We start from the raw sequence: 23,869 nt of genomic DNA, 5'->3' as shown, positions 1-23,869 counted from the left end.
ATTTCTCCCTAACCTTTTATTGGTGCCTCTGCCTCTTTGGAACAGTGTATTCTGCTTCCTTCTGTCTTTTACAGCTTATAATCATCTGTCCTTGTAATGCCTGCAGCCTCCATGTTTCAGCCATATCCCAATAAAAACGCGGCCTGTTGTTACTCCTCCGTCACTGCTGGCAGGCTGCAGTTGGAGACGTTCTTCTAACTGTGTGCAGTGTTTTCATTCATTTACCTCCAACTCTTTCACATCTCTGTAAAGTCTCCCCATAACATGCTGTTTCCCATGACCAAAACCCTGCCAGAGCCCGCCGAGTCCTGAGGAGTGGGGGGCGAGTTACCATGGTCACGGCAATCAGGATTGCGAACTTGAAACTTCCCAAGATCCGCCTTGAGCTCCTTTGAACCGCGTGTCATGCTGTTAATATATATTACAGATGAATGGAAAGGGGTTTCTGTGGATTCAGCCTAGATTAGGTTTCTGTGGAGCCCAGAGACGACATCCCACCTAGAGCAGGAAGAAGAAAATGTTGGACTAAGAGTGTCCCTCCTATAGCAATGACAGGCGGAGAATCTCTTAAAAGTACTTTAGTGTGAGGAATCACGGGGCTCCTGGTTATTTTGGGTGTCATCGAAGATGTGAGTGTATTCGTCTTTCTGACAGCACAAACCAAAATAAATAAGAGCTCTGGACTGAAATATATGAGACCATCAATCTTTTGTCAAGATAAAAACTTTTATTTTAAGCAGAAAACAAACAATTAGTCCTACTGCTGCAACAATTTGCAATATTGGTGATTTGTTAAGTAATATAAAATAAAATAAAATGAAAATATTGAATAAATCCTACAATATGTAGTGGTTCTAATAACTGCCTTTTTAAAGCAGTGTAGGTCTTGTTTGCCGTCAAACAGCTGAATTTATCTTTGTGGTTTGCGATTTCTCTTCCATCATTTAAAGGATTTAAAGTTGAGGACTTGTATGAAGGGAAGGTCTTATAATCTCTGTGTCTTTGTGCTGGAAGCTGGACCACATCTAAGTGTGTCAGTACCAGCGTTTACACAAGTCCAAGCTGAACTGATAAAATTGATTATATTATAAATGATCTGAAAGTAGTCTCCTATAAAACTGTCTAAAACGCATTTCATGCTAACAGCTCAGCAGCTCAGGAAGAAATCTTCCGACGCTGCAGATTAATTGAAATGTCTCTGGTGTCCATATGCAGGAATGTGATTTTTATTTTCTGTGTGTTTTAATCATTATCAGCTTTGGAGTGTTAAAATATTTTGACATGTATTCCTCCTCCATGTTGACGGTTCCCTCTGCGTACGACTCCAGGCTGCTGTCCGTCAGCTCAGATGAGCTGCCAAGAAATTGATTTTAGCTGATTTATCAAAAGTTATAACGTTGCTTTCATGTACATTTCATTGGCAGTGAGTTTATGAGTTTTCCACTAATACGCAGCGTTTTGAATAAAGCCGTGGGATCTCTGACCACGTGTGTTTTGTTCTCCCTCAGGGCTCCAGAGATCATCCTGGGCCTGCCGTTCTGTGAGGCCATAGACATGTGGTCGCTGGGCTGTGTAATAGCTGAGCTGTTTCTGGGATGGCCTCTCTACCCCGGAGCCTCCGAATACGACCAGGTAACACATCATTACCTCACACACACTGGAATAAAAGACTTCAAGTAAACATGACTGAGCTCCTTCAGACTAGCCAGCAGCAATTAGCAAACACCTGGTGGACCTGCACATCATGTGAGCTACTTCTGGTAAAAATGTTAAGGGGTTAATAAGCAGAACGCTGTTGTTGTCGGCAGAAAAGCTAATTTATGTTCAACAAAATTCATCAAGTTACTTTAGCTTTGTAATTCTTAAATTGCACAACGTAGCTTCACTCGTTTTTATACATTGCAGTTTTTGATTCTTTTGAGGCAATTGGTTTGCACAGATTTAAGTAAACAACTGATTTTCCCAACTTTTGCTTTTGTTTATGTGCTGCTGTCGGTTCTTTATGAGGTAATTCAGATAAAATGCGATCATTGTTGCAGGCTAGCATAGCTGCTGTTCTGCATTGCCGTGTAGCTCTTTCCTACCAGCAGATGTTCTGATCTGACTGATTATCCTTTTTTGACATAAGAAAATCTTTCATGCATAATTTGCTTTTAAGCCCTTTCTGGCATTTCCATCATTATTTGTTATTATCTACGTAAATGTATTTTAAACCTTCAAACAAGCCTTCATCATAAAGCATGTCCCTTTTTTTATATGCTCTAGTGACCGTCTCAGACCTCAAAGTTCTTTCAAAGCATTTGCTTCATTTTGGGTGTTTTTTTGTTTGTTTTTTTTTGCATTTCTGTCTTGCAGATTCGGTACATCTCACAGACGCAGGGTCTTCCAGCAGAGTATCTGTTGAGTGCAGGGACGAAGACCACCAGGTTCTTCAACAGAGACCCAGATTCCACCTATCCCCTCTGGAGACTGAAGGTACAAAACAAAATAAATAACTAGATACATTTTCTTACATCACTTTGTGGCTGAAATGTACTTTCAGGAGTAGTTTCACTACATCGTACTTTTTACTTTTATAAAGTATCTGTTTAAATTTCTGGATACTTTACCTGTGAGTAACTTCACTGAATGAAGAAAAACAAAAAATGAAATAGAATAAAATACAGACAACAGACAAACCTACAGTTTAAGTTAAGGTGAGACTTCTTGTTTGTGCACAATGTTTGTTTTTTTAATTTTATTTTCTTCCTGTTGAGTCTGAGGTATGATGAAGATCTGGAAGTGTCAGATGATAAGTTTTATGTGTCAAGTCAAGTTTTATGATTTGGAAAAGTGCTGCCTAAATCTACTATGTTGTAGTCATGATATTTATTACTAGTAATTTTTGTTTTTAGCTTTTAAAACACCAGAATGTGGACATAACTTTGCATTCTTGTTTGTTTGATGTAATCAGTTTAAATATTAAATCAGATTCTGACCAGTTACTCAGTAGTTTATTAGCCTTTTAAACCGAATACTTTTTACTTGAGTATGATTTTTGGGTAATCTATCCACCTGTGCTAATTTCGATTGATGAAACAAAACATGTATAATGAAAAGATAAGAATAAAATAAACAAATATTGCTCTATAAACCCAGAACAAAGTGAATAATTAAGTGTGTGTTTTTATTTTTTCCTGCCGTACATGTGAGGCATTAAACTGAGGCTTCTGTTGTGTTGTGTTGGGTAAAATGGATTTGTGTGGGAGCTCTGACGCTGCTCTGAGCTCCACTCACTGCCCCTCTGTGCTCCATTTAGGCCACTCAATAAACAACGTCAGCTTCATCTGAACTTCTGGGGGTCACACAGACATTGTGCATATTGACTGCGATGAGCTGCAGCACATAAAGATGTGTTGTAACAAAAACACAAAATCTTACCAATTATTTTTGTCTAGTTCTTCTTTAGTGTACATTTGTTTTTCATCTGCAATTGATCTTTTCTGGCTGAAGGTCATTTACCCTTTGGGAACAATAAACTTTATCTAATGTAATGTAGTTTCTTGTGCAAATATCTTAATACACCTGAAATAAAACAAACTTACAAGAAACTTTTCAGTAAGATATATGAGCTTGCTTTAAGTCAATAATTCTTGAGTATTGATAAAAACTATTGAATCCAATGGCTGATTTTTTCACTTAGAAAAAATGTCTTGTAATAAGAGAAATAATCTGCCAGTGAAGCTAGTAATTTTCATCAATATTAATGAGTTATTTACTTAAAACAAGCTTGGATTTCTTGTTGAAAAGTTATTATAAGTTAGTTTTGTCCTATTTCAGGTGTACTGGGATGCCTGCACTAGATAATAAACCAAAAATACTTAGTAAGATGTTGTGTTTTTGCAGTGTAAATGTCTTGGTAGTGAAGAAATAGCATGCAAAAGCAGGGTTAGGTTCTTAAACAACATTTTACACTCATCTTACCTAACCTACATGCACAACACCATATCTAGTGGAAAAGTAACCTGAATACATTGTTGCCTTGGTGAAGTACAGTGGTGGCATCATGATCCTGTGGGGATGCTTTCCTTTAACAGATGCAGGGAAGATGATCACACAACATGAGAGGATAGATGGAGGAAAATTCAGGCCAAGTTTGGATGAAAACTGGTTTTAAGTTGCAGATAAAACAGGAGGAGTAACTCAGTCATTTATGCAAGGGTGTGAATACTTTTGCAAGACAATCTTAAGTTCTATATATATATGTGAAGAGAACATGCTCTAAAGGGATTTATTTCTGTTCCAAAGAAACCCTAAAAACACCTCATTTTACTCATTTTTTATTTTTTCTGCTATATCTGGAAAATTGCAGAACAAGCAAACTTAAAATAACTTTAAGATGAATTTCAGGAAGAACGGAGTATATTAAAGTCATCATGACATGGCTGAGCAGAGCTGCCACAGTGTTGCAGCTCGTTACGACTGTCCCACATCTGGTTTGTGTGAAATCAAGGCATCCTTGAAACGTTTCTCTGTCCCTTCCTCTTTGAAGAGCGACGGCTGAGCTTTAACTCGACCTCGCCATGTGTTTCCACCAAACGCCAGCTGTGGCGCGTTGCTGGCTGTAATTAAAGATACGTTGTGTTAAGCCAGGAGATTTCTGCAGTCGGTGTAAATCTGCATCTGTTGGAACGTAATGATGGCATGTTTATACCCGTCAGGTTTGTGTCTGTCCAGGTGCTCCAGTGTAAATTCGCTGTGTCGCCTGCGTATTGTTGCGGCGTTGGTGTGCAATCTGTTAGCAGGGCATTTGTGTGTTACCCCTGGGTTACTCAGAGGGCAGGATGAGGTCTGCTGCACATCAACAACAAGAGGCTATAATGAGCCAAATGTAAATAGTATATTTCCAGAGGGAGAAGTTTGATGGTATTTCTACCAAACATCTGCTTCTTGTCTCCTGCAGACTCCGGAAGACCACGAGGCTGAGACGGGGATCAAGTCCAAGGAGGCTCGCAAGTATATCTTCAACTGCTTGGATGATATGGCACAGGTACGCTGTCCGCGCAATGTTGCCAGACTGGATAGGTTCTGTCCAACTGGGCTGCTTTTGAACTTTTGGCTGGAAGAAACACATTTGGACTGGTTTTTAGGAAAGGTTTAGAGGAAAGTAGTTAACGTCGTGTGGCAGAAAAGCACAAAACTTTTGACAGAGAGCTGTGTTCACACTTTTATTTTATTAGCTAATTTACTTTGAAATGAAAGTGAAATCATCAATTATTAGTAATTGGTTAATTAAGTGGCACTGTGTAGTAGAAATCCTAGTGCAACATCATGACTTAAAAAGACACAACCAAAAAAACCAAAAGTTTTATTGTCTTCCAGCAGTCGAGTCCTAATCAATCAATACTTAGTCTTAATCAATTCCTAGTCCTGGGAGTTCTGAATCGATTCAAAATGCTCAAAAATCTATTTTAGACTGCTTAATTGTTTGTAAAATTATATTTTGAATAATTCTTTGATGTTTTATTTAAGGAAAAGCTACGCAGCTAACCTGATAGTGGTAATTTAAATTTCAGAATTTCATGCACAAACATATGAAACTGATGGAATATGATTCGGTATGGAACTGAATTTTTAAAAATAAATGTTCTGTTTGCTTACGCTATCATTTCTCCTTGTCATTCACATAATTTACACAAAATCTCTAAATAGAAAAACATGTTTCTGAATTAAAGATCATTTCTGAAGTGAATCGTGACCCTAAAAATCTAACTCAAATTAAATCCTTAAACAAGATTTATATCTTGTTTAAGTAGTAGTCATGTAGTCATAGCACCACATATGGCTACATGTGGTGCTATTAAAATAACTTTTATTGAGCTGATTTTGTGGAATTGGGCGGCGTTATGTTGTGTTTGGGCTGGAAACTGTCAGCCAGATCTGGCAACCCATCAGAGCAGGAATCTTCCTTCACAACAAGTCGAACCAGAGAACTATTGCTTTCTTCTGCTCTGCCTCTCACGTCCAGCACAAGCAGGTTAAGGTCCAGAGCCGGTTTGATCCATCGCGTCCTGACAATTATCTATCAAATGTATGAAATCCTTTTAAATATTTACGCTGCTGAGGCCGGATCTCCAGCTGCAGCAGAGTTCAACTGATACACGGAGTTTTACAGAGCCAAATGAAAGCAGCTGTTTGCTGAAACTCCCGCACGGCTCTTCGCCTGTCTAATAACTAACAGACATTCAAACTGAACATGTGCAGCGACTGGCTAACAGGCCTTGATGCGTTCACTTTGTTTCTTTATTTATGCTGCTGAGGCTGTTCCCCATCTGTATTTCATGTAAGCATGTAATAACCAAACCCACTAAATGCTGCTGATATCCTAAACCTCAGCCAATTTGCACTTAAGGGACAAACCATGTATGGTTAGTTCTTTAGAGTATAGCTGGATAGCATTGTGTCAAGTGTAAAGCTCGGTGGAGGGGGTGTTATGATGTGGGTCTGGCCACTTAAAAAGAGATAATATATCTTTCTGAAAAGTTACTTGTAAATTAGTTTTGTCTTATTTCAAGTATAATAAAATATTTGCACAAGAAATTAGACAAAAATACTTGGTCAGATTTTGTGTTTTTGCAGTGTAGGGTTGGGGAGATTTCACTATCATGTCCCCATGACAGATCAGAACCTGAGTGATGTTTACCTGTGTATATATCACCCTTACCTGATTCTGCTGGTAGATAATGGGTTCAGTGATGACTAATATGGCTCAAATGTCATCGTCACGTTCCGTGGTTGAGCTCCTGATGATCGTTTCCAAGATAAAAAGGTTTGGGCAGGTGGATTTCCTCTGTTGGTGGATGTTCATCTTGATTACATCCAGACAGCGGCCCCTGGAAAAACCAGCCATGCGGACACCCGACACATGTTGCTGCTTAAATGATGGAGACAATTACGGAGGTTCAGTAGTGCCCAGGGCCAGTGTCAGGCCGGTCTGGAATAACGTGGTCAGCTGGGACGAGATGGTATCATTTCCTGGGATTGTTGGGTTTACAGCACCAGGCAAACGGTTTAATGAAGCCAACCTGTGCTGGCATGATATCCCCTGGGTTATCTGTATCTTCGGTGCTTCCAGCTCTGTATCCTGTCTTCCTCTGTTGCAACAATACTCGATTTACCAAAGAAACATGTGGAGGTGAGATTCAGAGCTGCTAACATGGGGTAAAAATGGCCTGTTTTACCCCATCTCACTGTCCTGACCGCATAAACAACTCAGCACTGTGGACATCTGTGCCTCCGTTTATAATGGATGATATAGCTGAAGGCCCTGCAAGGCCGAGGGGCGGGGAGCCAGGAAGTGATAATGAACCTCCTTTTAGTCGTGGGAAATGTGTGGAGGCTTCAGTCATGAGTATATCTAATTGAAGGGAAATCAGACACCAGCTTACAGTAAATGCAGGACTGCAGGAGGAGTCCGGTGGAGAGCGAAGGAAGGCCGGAAATACTGTAAACATCCGCCGTAATCTGCAGTCCATCGGTTTCCTTACTGATAACCGTGACAGGATGGCGAGGGGAGCATCGTGGTCTTCATTCTACTACACCGCCCTGTAAAAGGTTCATTTCATCATGTTAAAACCATAAACAATAATGTGTTTTATTGGAATCTTCTTTGATAAACTCACACAAAATAGCCTGAGTGTTTGATGGAAGGAAATCAGTACAAGTCTTTAGTCAGGATCAACCGATCCACTTTTTTCACTTCCGATACGATACAGATATCTGAGGTTTAGCATCAGCTGATACTTATCCTATACAGAAAACCAGAATTGACTTAAAACTAGTTAATCTATTTAAAAAATGTAATCAGATTAATCACACTCTAGAGCTGTGAGTAATAACTATGTGTAACTTTATACGCTTGAACTACAGAAAAGCATGTTTTGGAAAACGACATGCAAACCAAACATCTCCATTTTCTTATATTCATGAAGGTTTAAAAGAATTATTTTGTTTCCAAAGTAGAAGAACAATTGACTGTTACAAAATGCTTTACTTGGGTTTTATCTTTCTGTTGTTGTTTTTAATGCGCTCTAACGCAGCGTTCTGACTCTCCTCGCTCATCTTTTCACTCATGTTTGCGATTATGCGTTGCTGATCGAAGTACGATGCTGTGTAACAGCTGCTTTGAACTGGGTGACCCTGCATGGGCGACAGGCTTTTAGGTCAAAACACAAAATACGATTAATCAGCATTAACACGTGTTAATACATGCGATTAATCTAAAAGGTTTATCGCATTAATGTTGACAGCCCCACTTAAAACGTAACCAAAGAGTGAGTGAGTTGCTAGGTAACCAAAGAGTGAGTTGCTAGGTAACCAAACAGTGAGTGAGTTAGTTGATGCCACCAACCTGGCTGAGCAGTTTTAGCCTTTTTTCTGCCTACATCTCCCAGAATGCTGTGCGATTCTGGATCAGGGTCCGGTGAAATTATTGAATATTCTACCAGATGTATTATCCAGTGATATTAATCACGTTATACATTGATTGATTGACCAGTTTCAGCCTCTGTTTTTCCCTGGTTGTGTAAAAATGATTTGGGATGATGCTGAAGGCAGGACTGCGACATGCAGGCCATGATGACAGACGCAGCCTGGTTGATCCTGTTGCTCAGCATCTGATTGCCTTTCCTTCAGAAATGCTCCCACAGCACACACAGGACTGCCTGTGGTGTTTTGCTGTTTTTGGGCTTTTAATCAGTTTTAAAGAATTGGAAATGCCTAGCTTCTCTCTTCAGTTAAATCAGTAGATGGTAGGAACATTTCCCCCTCCTTTTTTGTTCATTTATCACTTCTGTTGGACCTGATTGTTCACATTTCCCCAAAGTCATCTCCCTACAGAGGACATTGTGATTATTTCTCACCTCATTTCGCAGATTATTCCTTTATCGAAGGCAGCGGAGATGACAAAGAAAGAGGCATGGCTGCAGAAGCTGAATAGCCTGCATGAAGATAGGGGCTTGAATCAGATTTGCCGTGTTGACTGGCAGCACATCTGATAGACCCTGGAGCAGACCCGCAGATAAGCGCTGCGTCTTTATGAAAAACAAGCCTGCTTCCTCCACACAGCAGTCACAATAAACAAGGCTGCCTGTCTGCTGCCTGGTCCTGCTCCCGCTGCCTGACAGGCTGCTCAGCGGCTACATCCTGACCTTGTTCCCCTCCGCTTCGTCCCTCACCAGACGCCACGACACTAAAAGTAGCTCAGAATCAGAATTAGTGCCTCACATACCGAATCAGTCTTTGCTTATGTGTGAAGTGCTAAAGCAGAAAGTCGGCTGCCTTGCCAAGTATTTACCCACAGCCTGGGCCGCTGTGTTTATTACGGCTGAAGCAGCTTGATGTTTCAAGGCAGCTTCCCAGAATTTCCCTCAGAACATATTTACATTAAGATGCCGTGTCAGCTTTTTCAGAGCTGCTCACAAACTGATGTCCTGTGTGAAACTGACAGCCAGTGGCGCTGTTTATTGAGTTCCTCCGTTTTGTTTGTTTTTACGTCTTTGGAGGAGATAAAATTCTCGCAGAAGGCCCCGGGACATTTTTCATCTGCTTCTATGAGTACCAGTGCAAATGTTTCTAATCCCACTGCAGAACAAGGTTATCACTGAGCTCTGACACACTCCTTAAATTACGAGACCTTCTGTGTATTATTAGCTTCCTTCTTGGGAAAATGATGCGGTGGAGATTTTTCTGATACCCAGAGCCCTGAATCATGCTCTGAGGAAGTGTGCAAACCTGGAGATGCACCGATCACAGATTTTAAAGTTGATTTCTGATGATCTTGTAAACTTCTGACCTACAAAAACTGATTTTAAGAACTACCATTAATAAAAAAACATCAGAATTTTTCTTCTTCCTGAATTAACTGAAAATTGAAAACAAAATTAAGTTCAAATGCAGTAAGATTTTTTTTTCTCAAAAACAATCCCAAATCACACAGCTGGCTTTCTCATGATCACCGATAATCTACAAATACAGTAAAATCCTCCAGGTTATGGGATTAAGAAATATATAAAACCCAACAGAAAATGATTTCAGGATCATTTCTTTACTCCCTTTTTATTTTTATTTTTTTCCTTCCTGAAAATGTAATGTGCCTCAAATCACAAAACAATCAAAAAGCTCTCCCAGTGAGACAAAAGCATCAAATTTTTTTCTCAATGAATAAATCTGTAACAAACCTTGTTTTCTTCCAGGTGAACATGACATCAGACCTGGAAGGGAGCGACATGCTGGCGGAAAAGGCAGACCGGAGGGAGTTCATCGACCTGTTGACCAAGATGCTGACTATCGACGCTGACAAGAGGATCACCCCCATCGAAACACTCAACCACCCCTTCGTTACCATGTCGCATCTCCTCGATTACCCTCACAGCACCCAGTACGCCCTTCTACTGCCGTTTGCACCGTTTCCTCTGTTGTGCCCCACGTGGGCTCACTCCTGCTCTGTCTGTGCAGCGTAAAGTCATGCTTCCAAAACATGGAGATCTGCAAGCGTCGTGTCAACATGTACGACACAGTCAACCAGAGCAAAACGCCCTTCATCACCCATGTGGCCCCCAGCACCTCCACCAACCTCACCATGACCTTCAACAACCAGCTGAACACTGTGCACAGCCAGGTGAGAGTCAAAGGAGGCAGATCGCTGAACTGATGAGTTGTGTCCTTATTATGACAATGACTCTTCCATATTTAAATATTCTGCCACACATTTTGGTGAGTTTTATTGGGATTTTATGTGATAGACCAGGAGTTCCCAAACCTTTCCATGCCATGACCCTCCTAATATCTTAGAACTCTTGAAATAAGACAGAACTGACTTACAGGTAACTTTCAACAAGATATAGGAGCTTAGATAAAATAAATAATTTCTTTAATATGAAAGTTCCACTGTGAAATTATTTCACTTGTAATAGGACATTTTATCCATGTTATAAGTGAAATAATCTAGCAGAGGAACCAGTTCTTTTTGTCTAGAAATAGACTTGGTAAGATTTTGTGTTTTTGCAGTGTGGGTATGAATACTTTTGGAGAAGCTGATTTATCGTTCTTTATTTAAAATTTAAATTGTCAAATTTGAGCTTGACTAATAATTAGCACATATCAGAGTATTTTTTTGAGAATTACTAAAACAAAAGCCAATTAAAAAGTTGTAAACTGTGTATTTTAAAATCAGTAGTTCCTCAGCTTCCCTGCCAGAGATGAGCCGTTTCTGCTCTCATTAGGTCCATTCTTCCTTTTGTCAGTTTATCAGCCTCTCTCCGTCTTGGTGCCTGGATTTCTGTCTGCCCAGAGTTTCTGTCTGTGGCCCGGTCCTGTGGGATTGTCACAAAGTGCTGATCACACACACGACAAGCCGGGCTTCCTGCTTGCCCAGCATCCCTGGGCTTCCAGGGCCTTAAGAATCCCTTCGCCAGGCTTCCTCGCGCTCCAGTCCGCGTCTGTCTTCTCTTCTTTCCTCCCGTTTGGCTGCGTTGAGCCTGTGGTGCTTTACCGCTCTGTTCCCCAACAATCTGTGAATCAAAACTGCTGACTTTTGGCTTGTGCAGGAATCACAGAGCTTCTGGTTACAAGGTTTACCAGATTGTGCACAGCTACAAATCCAACTCTACCTTCCCTGTCGCCAGCTATACTGAATGAGCTCATATAAGCGACAAAAATGTCGTCTTGCTGTGATTTAAATGCGTCAACATTTCCTCCTGCCTGTCTTTCCTGCAACTGGCTCTCAGGGCAACGAAACAGGCTCAAGTTACTGATTTATTTTTCTCAACTCATTTGCAAAACTGGAAAGTGTTTTTGGCTTGTTTTTTGCTCCTTCTGTGCCTGTTTTTGATGAATGCCACAGAAAAATATTGATCATGTTTTCCCCTCCTAATGTTCATCACACTCTCTAAAGAGAGCAAATGAAAAATGAAAGCTCTGCTCCTACACACCTAATGCAAAAAGCTAAAATTAGACGTTGTCTCATGGTACAACTCCTCATCTGAACAGAAAAAAAGTTCCTTTTAAAAGTGTTTGTTTCCCAGAAGATGTTCCACACGTCTAATGCTTAAAACATGCAGAAGTTACCAAATTTACATAAGTATGCCATCACAGCTGACTGGAAATGTATTTCTGTCAATCGTAACCGAGATGGAAACTAGGCAGGAACCTTGTGACGTGTGATTTATTAACTTTTCCACACAGATTGACACTTTGTGTGAAAAGCTGATGTAGTTTTGCTCTAGGCTGATTTCTAAGATCACATGTCACATTTCAGTGGGAAAAAGAAACATTTCTGCTTCTGTCAGGTTCATGTTGGCTCTATGTCCGAACTTTACATGAACTCATCATGGACATGAGCATCACATTCACTTTGACTTTTCACTGATGCAATTCAATCAATCCTTTTTTCCGGGTGCATTATTATTATTATTATTATTATTATTATTATTATTATTAATCAATATAAACTCCAGGGATTTTTAAAGCTAATAATTTGATGCACAAGTTTGAAGAAAAATAAATATTTGTCAAATATTCCAAAATTTGTCAGTAGTAACACACAATCAGTGATTTTCATTGTACACAAAAATCACAGATTTTGTAAAAAATCAGTGATCCAGGCAGAATTATGTTAAATGATTAAACATTTATTTCGCTGCAATTGGAGACATTGAATGAAAGCATGTAAGGATTTGATCCTTTGTCCATCATTTTGCACTTGTGTGAATTATTTGAAATATTTCAAGTGAAATGTTTTGATCTTTCATTGTCGATCCAAACAAATACGCAAACACATGCAACTGATTCTTTCTTTTAAAATTTATTAAAATGACATATTTTCAGCCCACAACAAAACAGAATGTATGACCAGTGCTGTAAATATTAATAAACACCCAGAAGCAATTTATTCTAGTAAAAACCGATACTGTGGTAAACAGCTCAAATGATTCAACTGCATTTACTTTCAGGGGATTTTGTGTCATTGAGTTATTATTCATGCAACCGTGGCATTGATTGCATTTCCACTCACATCCTTTTTCTCCACCTAATTAATCAAATCAGCGGTTTGCATATTTTAAGATTCCTCTGCTCTGCCTGCTCCCAGATTCTTCCTTTGGGTTTCATTATTTCTCTCCAGATTGTTTCAGTTGTAAGCTGATTCCATCCCACCTCCCTGTCATTCCCATCAGAACCTCCACCCTCATGACTTTTATTTTGGTCCCACCATTCCTTTAGGCCACCAACCTGGCTCCCTCCTCCACCAACAATGCCACCCTTTCCTTTGCCAGTCCTGACGTCTCCATACTAAACTACCAATCTGCACTCTACCAGCCCTCTGCCGCCTCCATGGCGGCTGTGGCCCAGAGGAGCATGCCGCTGCAGCCGGGGGCGCCGCAGCTCTGCGCCGCTCGGCCCGACCCCTTCCAGCAGGCGCTCATCGTCTGCCCGCCGGGATTCCAAGGTAACCACATTAACGTTAGCATGGCAAAACTTCAGAATATCACGGGAGATTATTTATTTCAGGTGTTCAAAAAGGAAACTCAAATATTATTGTCACATTTGAATCTTTCAAGGCAAAGAAAATCTGAGCAAAAATGAAAAAAGCTGTTTTAAAATGATGGTTGTGTATATTAACCATCCTGGCTTCATGTGAAAATGTACTTACCTTACGAATTAAATGTAATCAACTATTTTAACGATTTAAACAGAAGAATGAAGACCTCAGAAAGCAACACATCTGAAGATATTCAAGATTACTTAAGTGCATCTGGGTCATGAAGCAGGACAAAGATTTTCAAATAGCCTAGTCAAATCCCGTACTTAAATCCAGCTGTGAATTGCCTTGAACAGGCCTCCAATGTAGATGAATTAAATCAGTTCATGATCCTAAAACTCCTCCTCAGCGACTTATTACCTGTTAAACGATGCCAGAGCTCAACCAGAGGAAAGTTACTCTTTCAGTAATAAATGAAAGCATCATTTCAGAACTATGTTTTATATTTATAGAAACATCTCAATGTAACAAAAAAAGCAAATGAAAATTCAGAATTTTGAGTGTCTGCTGAGAGCAAAGCCATTAACATCATCCACTAGTAGAATAAGCTGTGAAAGGCCATTAGGGCAGTTCACAGAGTGCTATAGACAAGATTAATGGGAAGTTCAGTGGAAGGAAAAACTGTCAAAAGAAAGCTTTTACAAGAAACAAGGATGACTTCAGTCAAGGTGCGAATATCTGATAAGAAAATGAATTATGCATTTTAAGATGGTTACCAAAATGAACAGAAATAAATGCTTTAATTATCTCACTCTGTGAATAGATATGTGAGCTTAACTTTTTGATACAAGAAACCATTTTTTCAATACTTTTATTTTCTCTTGATTCACCTACATGATTTCAGCACACAAAGCAGAAATGCATTAAGCATAAACTGAGTTATTTTAGCTCTGATCTGATCTGAGCGCCTTTCATGCTATTTTTATGACGTTCTTGGCTTGTGTTTTATTCATGAGCAGGTTTGCAGGCATCCCCTTCCAAGCACACCAGTTACTCTGTCAGGATGGAGAACGCGGTTCCCATAGTGACGCAGGCTCCCGGTGCCCAACCTCTGCAGATCCAACCTGGTCTCCTCACACAGGTAAGGGGCATATTCCCACATTTTAACTTTATTTATTATTTAATTTTTAAACAGGAAAAGATGAAAAGAAATCTGGCCTGGCTCAGCATAATTACTGTTTTACAGCAGGTTCCTCTTAAAACACATAAATATGCAACATCACACCCCATTAATAAACACATAGACTTACCGTTTTACAAAACAGTCAAATATTTACACTGAACAGTGACTGTAAAAAAAACACACATTGAAGAAATGATGCATGATTTTTATTAAAAGTGCAAATGTTGAGATTGACTTTATATGTTTTGGAACAAACAGAAAATGATTTTTGGTCATAACAGTTTTTAAAGGCTGGTAGTGATAAGTGTCGTAGTCGATTGGGTTGATGCGTCAGAGCAGAAAACCTACATAATAACACAGTTTAATAACGCTGCACAAAACATAATTTCGAAAAGTTTAAGCATTTGAATAAGAAAAACTATGAAATGAGGCGTTATGAGTTTTTTAGGACTTACTGGGTTCCAAGATTTCATTAGATAAACATTGTTAAAAAATACAAACTTATAAACATTTTAATAATCTGTTGTACTGAGAGCTATTCAGGAATGGAATAAATCACATAAAAACAATGTTATTTTAAATGTTATTTTTATTTAATCGTATAGTAGTGTGTATAATGTCTGACTAAATTTATGATATTATATGTTGATGTTCAAATGATCTTATGTGTTGCATGAACATTATTTGGGTTTTAGCAATTGGACCCCAGGAAGATCATCTTTCTACTGTGGTGGAAACTAATGTTAATAAATAAACAAAAAAACAAAAGTATTATGGCATCAAGAGAAGTGTTTGAAACAGAAGATGTTGAATATGATCTAATTTTGAAATAAACATACATTTTTTGTATCATCTTAGCAGATAAAGCTTGATAAGTTAGCTTCATGACATTCAGTTGCGTTCAGTCGTTGGGTTCCTTTTTTCCCACAATCCCTCAGTGGTATCTCTGGTTGGGGGAGGAAAACGCGGCCCCTGCCGGCAGCTGCTTCTTCCTGAGTGCGATCAGGCCATCGGCCCCTCTGCTCTCACTCCTCACTCTGGAAAGGTCCTGAAGTTTCAGCTGCTCCCGCTGCAGAAACACTGCCAGTGTCTTCCATCGCCGCTCCGCGTCTTTCTCCCTATGGAAATTTCCATGCAGGCTTTAAATATCCCTGAGAATCCCGGGAGTTTAAATCGTTCCCTTATCTCTAGTTAATCATCCAGTAGGCAGGCATGCGAGGAGCAGAGCTGCGTGCGCTCGCCTGTGCACATGCGTGTTTTTCTACGGTGAGCTAATCTGTCAGATACCAAATGGTGATTAGCTCCATGGCTGCTTCCAAGTCAGGCGCTCCAAATTACAGGCCTCCCAGGACCTCCAGAGGTCAGGGAGAAGCTGGGGTGAGGCAGCAAAAAGTCAGCAACGCTTTCAGCAACCAGTCCGACGACGGGCTGATACGGCCTCACTAAGAGAATAAAATAATAAAATTACAAGAATAAAGTTGATAAAATAACAAAAAAGTCATATTATGAGAATAAAGTCTTGCTATGACTTTATTCTCAAACTATTATGACTTTCTTCCTGTAGTATCGTAACTATTCACATAATACTATGATTTTATTCTCACATGGCTTTATTCTTGCATTATTGCAACGTTTTTCCGTACAAGTTTATTCTCATAATTCTACGGCTTTATTCTTGTAAGTATACATTTTTAAATTTTTTGTACTGTGGCCCTGATATTCTGTTGTCAGATCCAACCAAATAATGATTCAAATTGAGAAAAAAACAGTCTAATGTTGCAGTGATGTTGTTCCTCTGTGCCCTGCAGGTGTTCCTTGTCACCTCTGTCTGCACACATGTTAAACAAAGACAGGCAGTAGTTAACTGAAGCAGATGGCTTTTACAGGCCAGTGAGCAGAACACCTAATAACTGGGTATGTGGTGAGTGTGTTTATTCCTCTGCAGTGGGAGGTCTGAGCTCGCCTCTTGCTTGTTTACTGTTACCCACGGACTCTTTGCCCACCTTGAGCCAAGCCAAGGTTGGTCTCAAGCACCTGGCTGTGCAGAAACGGAGAGAGAAGGCAGCGAAGGTCGGGGGGTGAGCGGCTCTGAGCCGGGAGCAGGGAAACCAGCGGGACCTTTATCTGGAGCAGGAATGCAGAAAATGTGGAAACAATTGGGGAGTGAGAGCCGGGGCTTTGAAAGGCCTGAGGTGACAAAGGGTTTCTCCCAGGCAGCCCGGGTCGCGGTGGGAGGCGGTGGGCCGCTGATGGTGATGGTGATGGTGGGCTCTGAGGAGAAAGAAAACAACCTCTTAACTGGGTTACCATTTCAGGGCAGACGAGCCAGTTACACAACGCAGACAGCGCGTGAGAAAGGCATGCAGAGTGGCAGGAATGGAGATAGAGCGAGCAGGAGACGGGCTGGACGTATTACAGTCTGGTAATGGGCCGCTGATAAAAGGGCCTGGATGTGGTCGGGATGTAAAGAACATCTCCAGAATGTTCCATTAGAGATATCAGTCATTATGGTTGAGACAAAGCAGCCATGTTGCACCAACTCCACCCCCAACCTTCAGCTCTGTGCAACCTGCCTCACACACAAAAACAAACCAATCACATGCAAACATTGCAGTACAGAAACACGGCCTGACAGAAGTGTTTTACCTCCTTACAGGGTTCGTCTGTTTCAGATTCTTCTTTTTTGTTATGATCAAATATTTCATATCATCAAAATCAAACAATGAGAATCAGAACCTCTAAATCTGAGACATTGGTCAGATTGAGGTTCTGCTCCAAATGGAAGAGTTAAAGGGTCCAATCACACTGGCGGATTGTCCTCTCTGCCTGGAAACACAATCTGCCTTTCCATTAGAAATAGATAAAAGCAATATCACCCAACAAGTCAGACAAAAGATAACCTGAGTAAATATAAACTGATGTCTACTCCAAGCTGTCAGTTAATGAAATAGAGTAGACATCTGGTTGTGCACCAACAGCTAACACCACGGATTCTGATAACTTGACATTCTCGTGGAGAGATATTTGTAGATTTTGAGTTGTTCCGTGTTGGACTTGCAGTCTCAAACTGATAGCTGAACTTTCTCCTTCAAGACTTTCTTGTAATTGAAAAGAACATGTGAGTCCTTCAGAATCAATCCTCTTCAAGCCCCAGACCATCACTCTGCCACTGCGATGGCTGTGCTTTGTTTTTCAAAGCCATTTTTCTTCTTTTTGCCAACTTATTGGCATCCAACTGCTGCTTTTTTATTAGTTTTTTGAGATGAGAAATTGAACCAAAAAAGTGGGTAATCCTGGTTAATAAGTGATTTTACAAGGTGTTAGTTGGCTTGGATGGATGTTTTTCCCTAAATGAATGAAATCATCATTCTGTGTTTACTTAGGTTGTCTTAAAGTGAAAGTAGTTGATCTGAAGCATGTAGCTGTGACTACAAAGCAGAAAAAGTGCTGAAGACATTTCTGCAACACATACTGATGGTGTTGTAAATAGATGCATAAACGGTATTAAAGGAACAATTCATTAGCCCTGACATTAAAGTGCTAATCAATAGAGCTGCATTAAACCGCTAGGGCTACACACACACACACACACACACACACACACACACACACACACACACACACACACACACACACACACACACACACACACACACAGGCGTGTTCAGACACACATGGCACATCTGCAGGCAGATTACGCCTGCTAGGTCTCTGCTTCTGCATAAGAAATTCAAAGAAGGCTCTTTCAGAGCAACCTGAAGAGAGGTAGGAATCTAATTAGAGCGCTGGTTGATTTGACACACATCACACACATAATCACAGGCAAGCATCACACACTCAGCTGCTCATGTTCGCACGCACGCACACACACACACACACACACACACACACACACACACACACACACACACACACACTCAAAAAAGGATCTGAGGTATCTTTATTAGGTCCAGCCCTGCGCTCTCCTTTGACAGATGTTTCCCTCAAATTGACAAACTTCATCAGATATTTGCCCTCTAGCTACGCTAGTTGGAGTTTAATGTTACCACTTTTTGAAAAGAAACCACCATTTTCTCATGCTACATTATTGAGAATATTTCAGCTGAACAACATAAAACATAAAAATGGTCAGATTTTTGCTCCTGCCTGTTGATGTTCAGGCGACGCTTCACATAATTTTAGATTTCCTTCTTTTGGATTGGAGAACATCTGTGAACTTAAGTTTTCAGGTTTTGTCCCAGTCCCAGATTCTTTATTGTATTAATGTCAGGACTTTGACTAGGCCATTCTAGGATGGAAGCCATCCCATATCATCTCTGGCTTTATATTTAGGATCGTGGTCCAGCAGCCCTAGCAGGTTTTCCTCTCGGATTGATCTGGATTTACCTCCATCCCTCTTTCCATCACCTCTGACAAACAGTTTGTTTGTAGCAGTGGAATAATTATTCAAACCTATGTGTAAAATAAATACTTTGTGTGTATTTGTATCAAATGCCCAGTAATAAGACATGTTTAATGCTAGGATTAGTTTACTGTAAAACATTATGCATTGCTATGTGTTAGCATTACTTCAAATGCCAGTAAAATACATTGAATTTTTTACTAAAAGGATCTCTCTCTCTGCACTTTGTATATTACCTGGCCAGTTTTCAGTTTTCTGTCTCCTTGTTGTGACCTTAAAATCGTTGGCCTGACCCGGGTTCTGTCTCTGCAGCAGGCCTGGCCCAGCGGCACCCAGCAGATCCTGCTGCCTCCAGCGTGGCAGCAGCTCACCCACACCTCCGTCCAGCACGCCGCCGTCATCCCAGACTCCATGGGCAGCACACAGACTCTCGCCAACTGGAGGTAAACACTTCAGTAGTTTCTACATGGTCCATGCAGGTGATTGAAAATACTTGAATTTCAATGAGGTGTTCTCAAGGTTTGGAAAGTTCTTGATATCCGTCTAAATTCCTTGAACATTCTTGATTTTCAAACTGCAGTGTTTTATAATAAACTGACATTTAATTTAAAAACTAATTTTGTAAACGTTATTTACAGTTGCATCGACTTTTTTGGGGGGCAAAATTAATGTACGTAGCTGAAAATAGACACCAACATCGGTAGCCTACAAGGTACTTGCTAAGCTTAAGGTTCTGTATTGATATTAGCTAGTCATCTTTTAGCTAACATTACTTGCATCCAGCAGCTTTACTCACCTAAGTCGGTTAGTTTGGAGGGAAAAACTGTGAAAAGTTCTTTGCGTTTTGCTGGTTTGTTGCCGTGATTCTAACACAAACCTACGTAGCTCCGCCCAGCAGCAGCAGGTCTCCTTCACAGGTGGAAACCCAGCGCGAGCGTCGTAGCGCTCATGTTGCGTTTAAAGGCGGCTCGGAAAAACAGGTTACAACATGTTAACAACGGATTAAACAGTTTTAACTGCTGATAAAAGTGACAGAGGACACAGATATGGGAAGTGTGGAAGCCTCGACTGTATCAAATTGACATAGGAATAACAGAGAGTTGGCCATTCTAAGGTAAAAACCCAGCGCATACAGTGTTCATGTTTTGTTTTGTTTTTTTTTCATCCAGACGGCTTCCCGCCCCCCCCCTGCAATGACACGGCGCCCCCATTAGGGGGCGCACCCCACAGTTTGGGAACCTCTGCATTAAACAATGTTTTTTAAATTGGGGACTTTTTTGTTGAATTGGTGTTTTGTGTGCAGGTTGTGTGAGAAGGAGACTTGAAATCATAAAATGTTGCTGTATTTCAGTTCACTTTGTCTCTGCTGCAGAATGTAGAATACTGCCACAAGACATTATTAATAATCTTAATGAATGATATAATATGTGAATTGAAACTGTCTTTCTTTAGTTCATTTGTGTTGTTTTTATTTCCAAACTGATCCATTAACTCAGGAATCTTTGCTTCTTTAGTAACTTTATCTTCAGATGAGATCATGTGCTGGAACACCAGCAGGTTGACCTCAGAGAAATAGAGGATATGCTGTATCTATAGGCAGAGTGCAGCCTGTCACTGAAGTTAATTGATGAATGGGAGGCTAGATGGAAGCGGGACAGAGGGACATATATGTACAGATATATAATGTGCATGCATGGGAGGTTGTCGGGGCGATTGGATCCATTCAGGGCTGCCCGTCTGTGGGAAGTCAGCCCCCGCCCTGCCACTCCTTCATCTCCTGTCCAGTCGCAGCTCTGTAGTCCTCAGAGAGAAGATCAGGAAAGTGTCGCACTTCCTCTGCAGAGCTATCGCTCCACAGCTGCTGGTGTCAGCTCCTCTGCCCTCCCTCTCTGCTCTCCTCTCGTTTTTTTAGCCTCTCCAGAAAAGAGAGCCGCTGCCACCTACTGGCTTCACTGTGAAATACTGTGTTCCTGCCAATGTTTACTGATTTATATAAATTTTTTTGCAGATCTATCTGATACTTTTTCTGCAGATTCTTGACATGCATCTGAATAAAATAAAATATAATTGAAAAAGTAAATATATTTTATCAGTTCAGTTAAAATTTTTTAACTCGTATAGATTTCATATGGTAATTTTAACAATTATGGTTTACAGCTTAAGAAAACCAAAAGATTACATTACATCCAATAAAAAATCAGAAATAAATAAAACAAGGCCACAGACAATCATTCATAAAAAGAAGTGTGTTAATGGAAGGATTAGTGGAAAGAAAAAGTGTGGTAGTCACAGATGTATCCATGACATGAGCTGCAACTGAGCTCATCTTGTAAACAAGGCTTCAACATAGCTAATGAGTTAGCTAATGAGTTAGCTAACGTTACCGCCAACAACACACAACAGCAAATCTTTCTTCTTAGCTCTTAATGGTCATTAACCAGAACTTCAACAGATATCAAACTTTACTCAAGTGGAAGCTTACAATACAGTCAAGTAAATTAGTGCTTTAGAATGAATTTATCCAGAAAAGTTTATTTAGGGGAAGCCACATGTTAGCACAAAGCGCTAAGCTAAAGTGTAGCTCCACTGTTTGTGCATTTGCAGATTAGCAAAAGTGTACCTATCACTAATGATGTTGAATTAATGTATGCATGTTTGTTTCGCTTCTTAAAATGAAACAACTTTCAAATAGTATTCTAGTTGATTGAGATGAATGTGCATCATTTGTGTCATTCTGCAGGAATTCCCATCCTCATGGGAGCCATTATAATCCCATCATGCAGCAGCCAGCCTTGCTGACTGGTCATGTCACGCTCCCATCAAACCAGACTCTCAATGTGGGCGTGGCTCATGTCATGAGGCAGTCATCCACCAATAACAACTCCTCTTCCAAAAAGACCAAACAGCACCAGATGTCGACCAGGTATGCAAACTACTGATGAAGTCTTTTTAAATGAATTTATAGGGCTAAAGTATTATGTAATATCAATTTTTTTAGCTTTACATCCTGTTATGATGTTATTCCCTCATTAAAAACATACCTGGATTTTTGCCTTGATGTTTTCATGCATGTTTGAGGAATCCTTTAATCTCCATGGCAACCATTCAGCTGTGCATAAAGCCTGGCTGGACCTACCCGCACCTTCGAGACGTAGCTCCTCCTCACACCTGCAGTTTCCAAACTATGAGCTTCTGCCTCACGGAGGCCCCTCGAACTACCCCACACTGCTCCTTCAGACTAGCCAGCAGCAATTAGCAAACACCTGGTAGAAACGGGGCATCTGCTGAGCTCATCAGAGGAGCTACTTCTTAGATCAATGCTGGTAGTTAAATAGAGGAACCATGTTGTGATGACTTCCTAAAGGCGGAGTTTCAGAAAGAGCAGAAGTTTTCAAAGAGACAGAGACCCAATTTCAAGGTTTTAAATTATGAAATATAATTTCTTTTAAGTGATTTTTGTTATATACAGAATTTTTAAAACAACTGACGATAACACTGTTACTTGAATGTTCTATAAAATGGCACTAAGTACATGGTGCTGCCCCTTTAATGCTCCTGAATCTTCAGCATCAGTGGCCTGATCTCTCGCCTCCACCTCTGTTTTTCCAAGGAACGTGTCGACCTACGAGGTGTCATCCTCCCAGATGGTGCTGTCGCCGCAGCGATCCAAGCGGGTGAAGGAGAACACGCCCCCCCGCTGCGCCGTGCTACAGAATGGGTCGGCGTCCCACTGCCCACCGGCGCAGGGCTGCGCTGGAGGAGGGTGGGGCGCCAACGAAGCAGAGCAGGCTTCCAGCACCACCCGCGACCATCAGCACCAGCACCATGTCCCCAGACAGACCATCATCATCCCCGACACGCCCAGCCCCGCCGTCAGCATCATTACCATCAGCAGCGACTCAGAGGACGACGACCAGAAGCAGAACAACGGGTCGGTTCGGGTTTTTTCTTCAGCAGGAAACTGCAACATAATTAAGAAAACCGATTGGATTTTAGGTTTAAATTATTATTTTGTTTTTTTTTTACAAATTTTTGTTGGACATTAAATTGCCTCAGTAATTATTGTGATAAACAATAATGTTATTGTTTTGAAACCATTTTCAAGTAATATGTTGATTATGGCCCTCTTAAACACCAATCAACTTTAATTTAGTAAAGAACCCATAACACTGGAATTAGAAGATGATTAAAATATCCAAAATAAGATGCAACAAATAAAAACAACAATTATAACAGAAATAAAAACCACACACAAGGAGAACCATAAATAAAATGGATTGTATTGTGATCTGTCATAAACTAAAATTAGCCAAAATAATTAAAAGTTCATAGCGACTCAGAGCAATATGAAAGGTCGCCTGCTCTCTTTCTTTCCTATTTTAAAGAGTGGGAACAAATTGAGAATTGAAATATGTTAAACACTCCTCCTAACTCTTTGTCTGTTTTCTGCAGCTCATCTTCCAAGCACAGAAAGAACGTCATCAGCTGTGTGACGGTCCATGATTCCCCAGAGTCAGACTGCTCCAGCCACAACAGCCCCTACAGCCTGGAGTCAAGACCCCACAACCACAACAACAACAACAGCTACGACACGAAAACCACCATCCTGGACAACTACAACAATGGGAACCCTCGCACAATCATCTTCCCTCCGCTCAAGACACAGAACAGTGAGGTGCCCAGCGAATGTGAGCGGCTGATGCCAGGTAAACGCCGCTTTAATAATTCAGATAAAGGTAAAAGTTGCTGCTTTGCAGGTGAACAGATT

General features: G+C 40.6%; 1 protein-coding gene across 2 annotated transcripts in view; it reads left to right on the top strand.

Moving 5' to 3' along the window:
* Positions 1-23,869, top strand: part of hipk2 (homeodomain interacting protein kinase 2) — a 94,528-nt gene that overhangs the window by 60,698 nt on the left and 9,961 nt on the right. Inside the window, exons 3-13 of one of the 2 annotated variants that reach the window (XM_088006121.1) lie at positions 1,509-1,632; positions 2,356-2,475; positions 4,943-5,029; positions 10,233-10,417; positions 10,495-10,657; positions 13,354-13,483; positions 14,536-14,657; positions 19,414-19,544; positions 21,842-22,024; positions 22,712-23,032; positions 23,554-23,807. In XM_088006121.1, the coding sequence (XP_087862247.1) occupies positions 1,509-1,632; positions 2,356-2,475; positions 4,943-5,029; positions 10,233-10,417; positions 10,495-10,657; positions 13,354-13,483; positions 14,536-14,657; positions 19,414-19,544; positions 21,842-22,024; positions 22,712-23,032; positions 23,554-23,807 (1,820 nt within the window). Of the gene's footprint in view, positions 1-1,508; positions 1,633-2,355; positions 2,476-4,942; positions 5,030-10,232; positions 10,418-10,494; positions 10,658-13,257; positions 13,484-14,535; positions 14,658-19,413; positions 19,545-21,841; positions 22,025-22,711; positions 23,033-23,553; positions 23,808-23,869 lie in introns of both variants that reach the window. The other variant, XM_015005069.2, reaches the window with a different exon arrangement.

The sequence above is a fragment of the Poecilia mexicana genome, unplaced genomic scaffold (assembly GCF_051168715.1).
Source record: "Poecilia mexicana isolate PSO_F unplaced genomic scaffold, ASM5116871v1 scaffold_6, whole genome shotgun sequence".
In the NCBI taxonomy this organism is placed as follows: Eukaryota; Metazoa; Chordata; class Actinopteri; order Cyprinodontiformes; family Poeciliidae; genus Poecilia; species Poecilia mexicana.
This window is presented reverse-complemented; position numbering and strand designations above follow the sequence as displayed.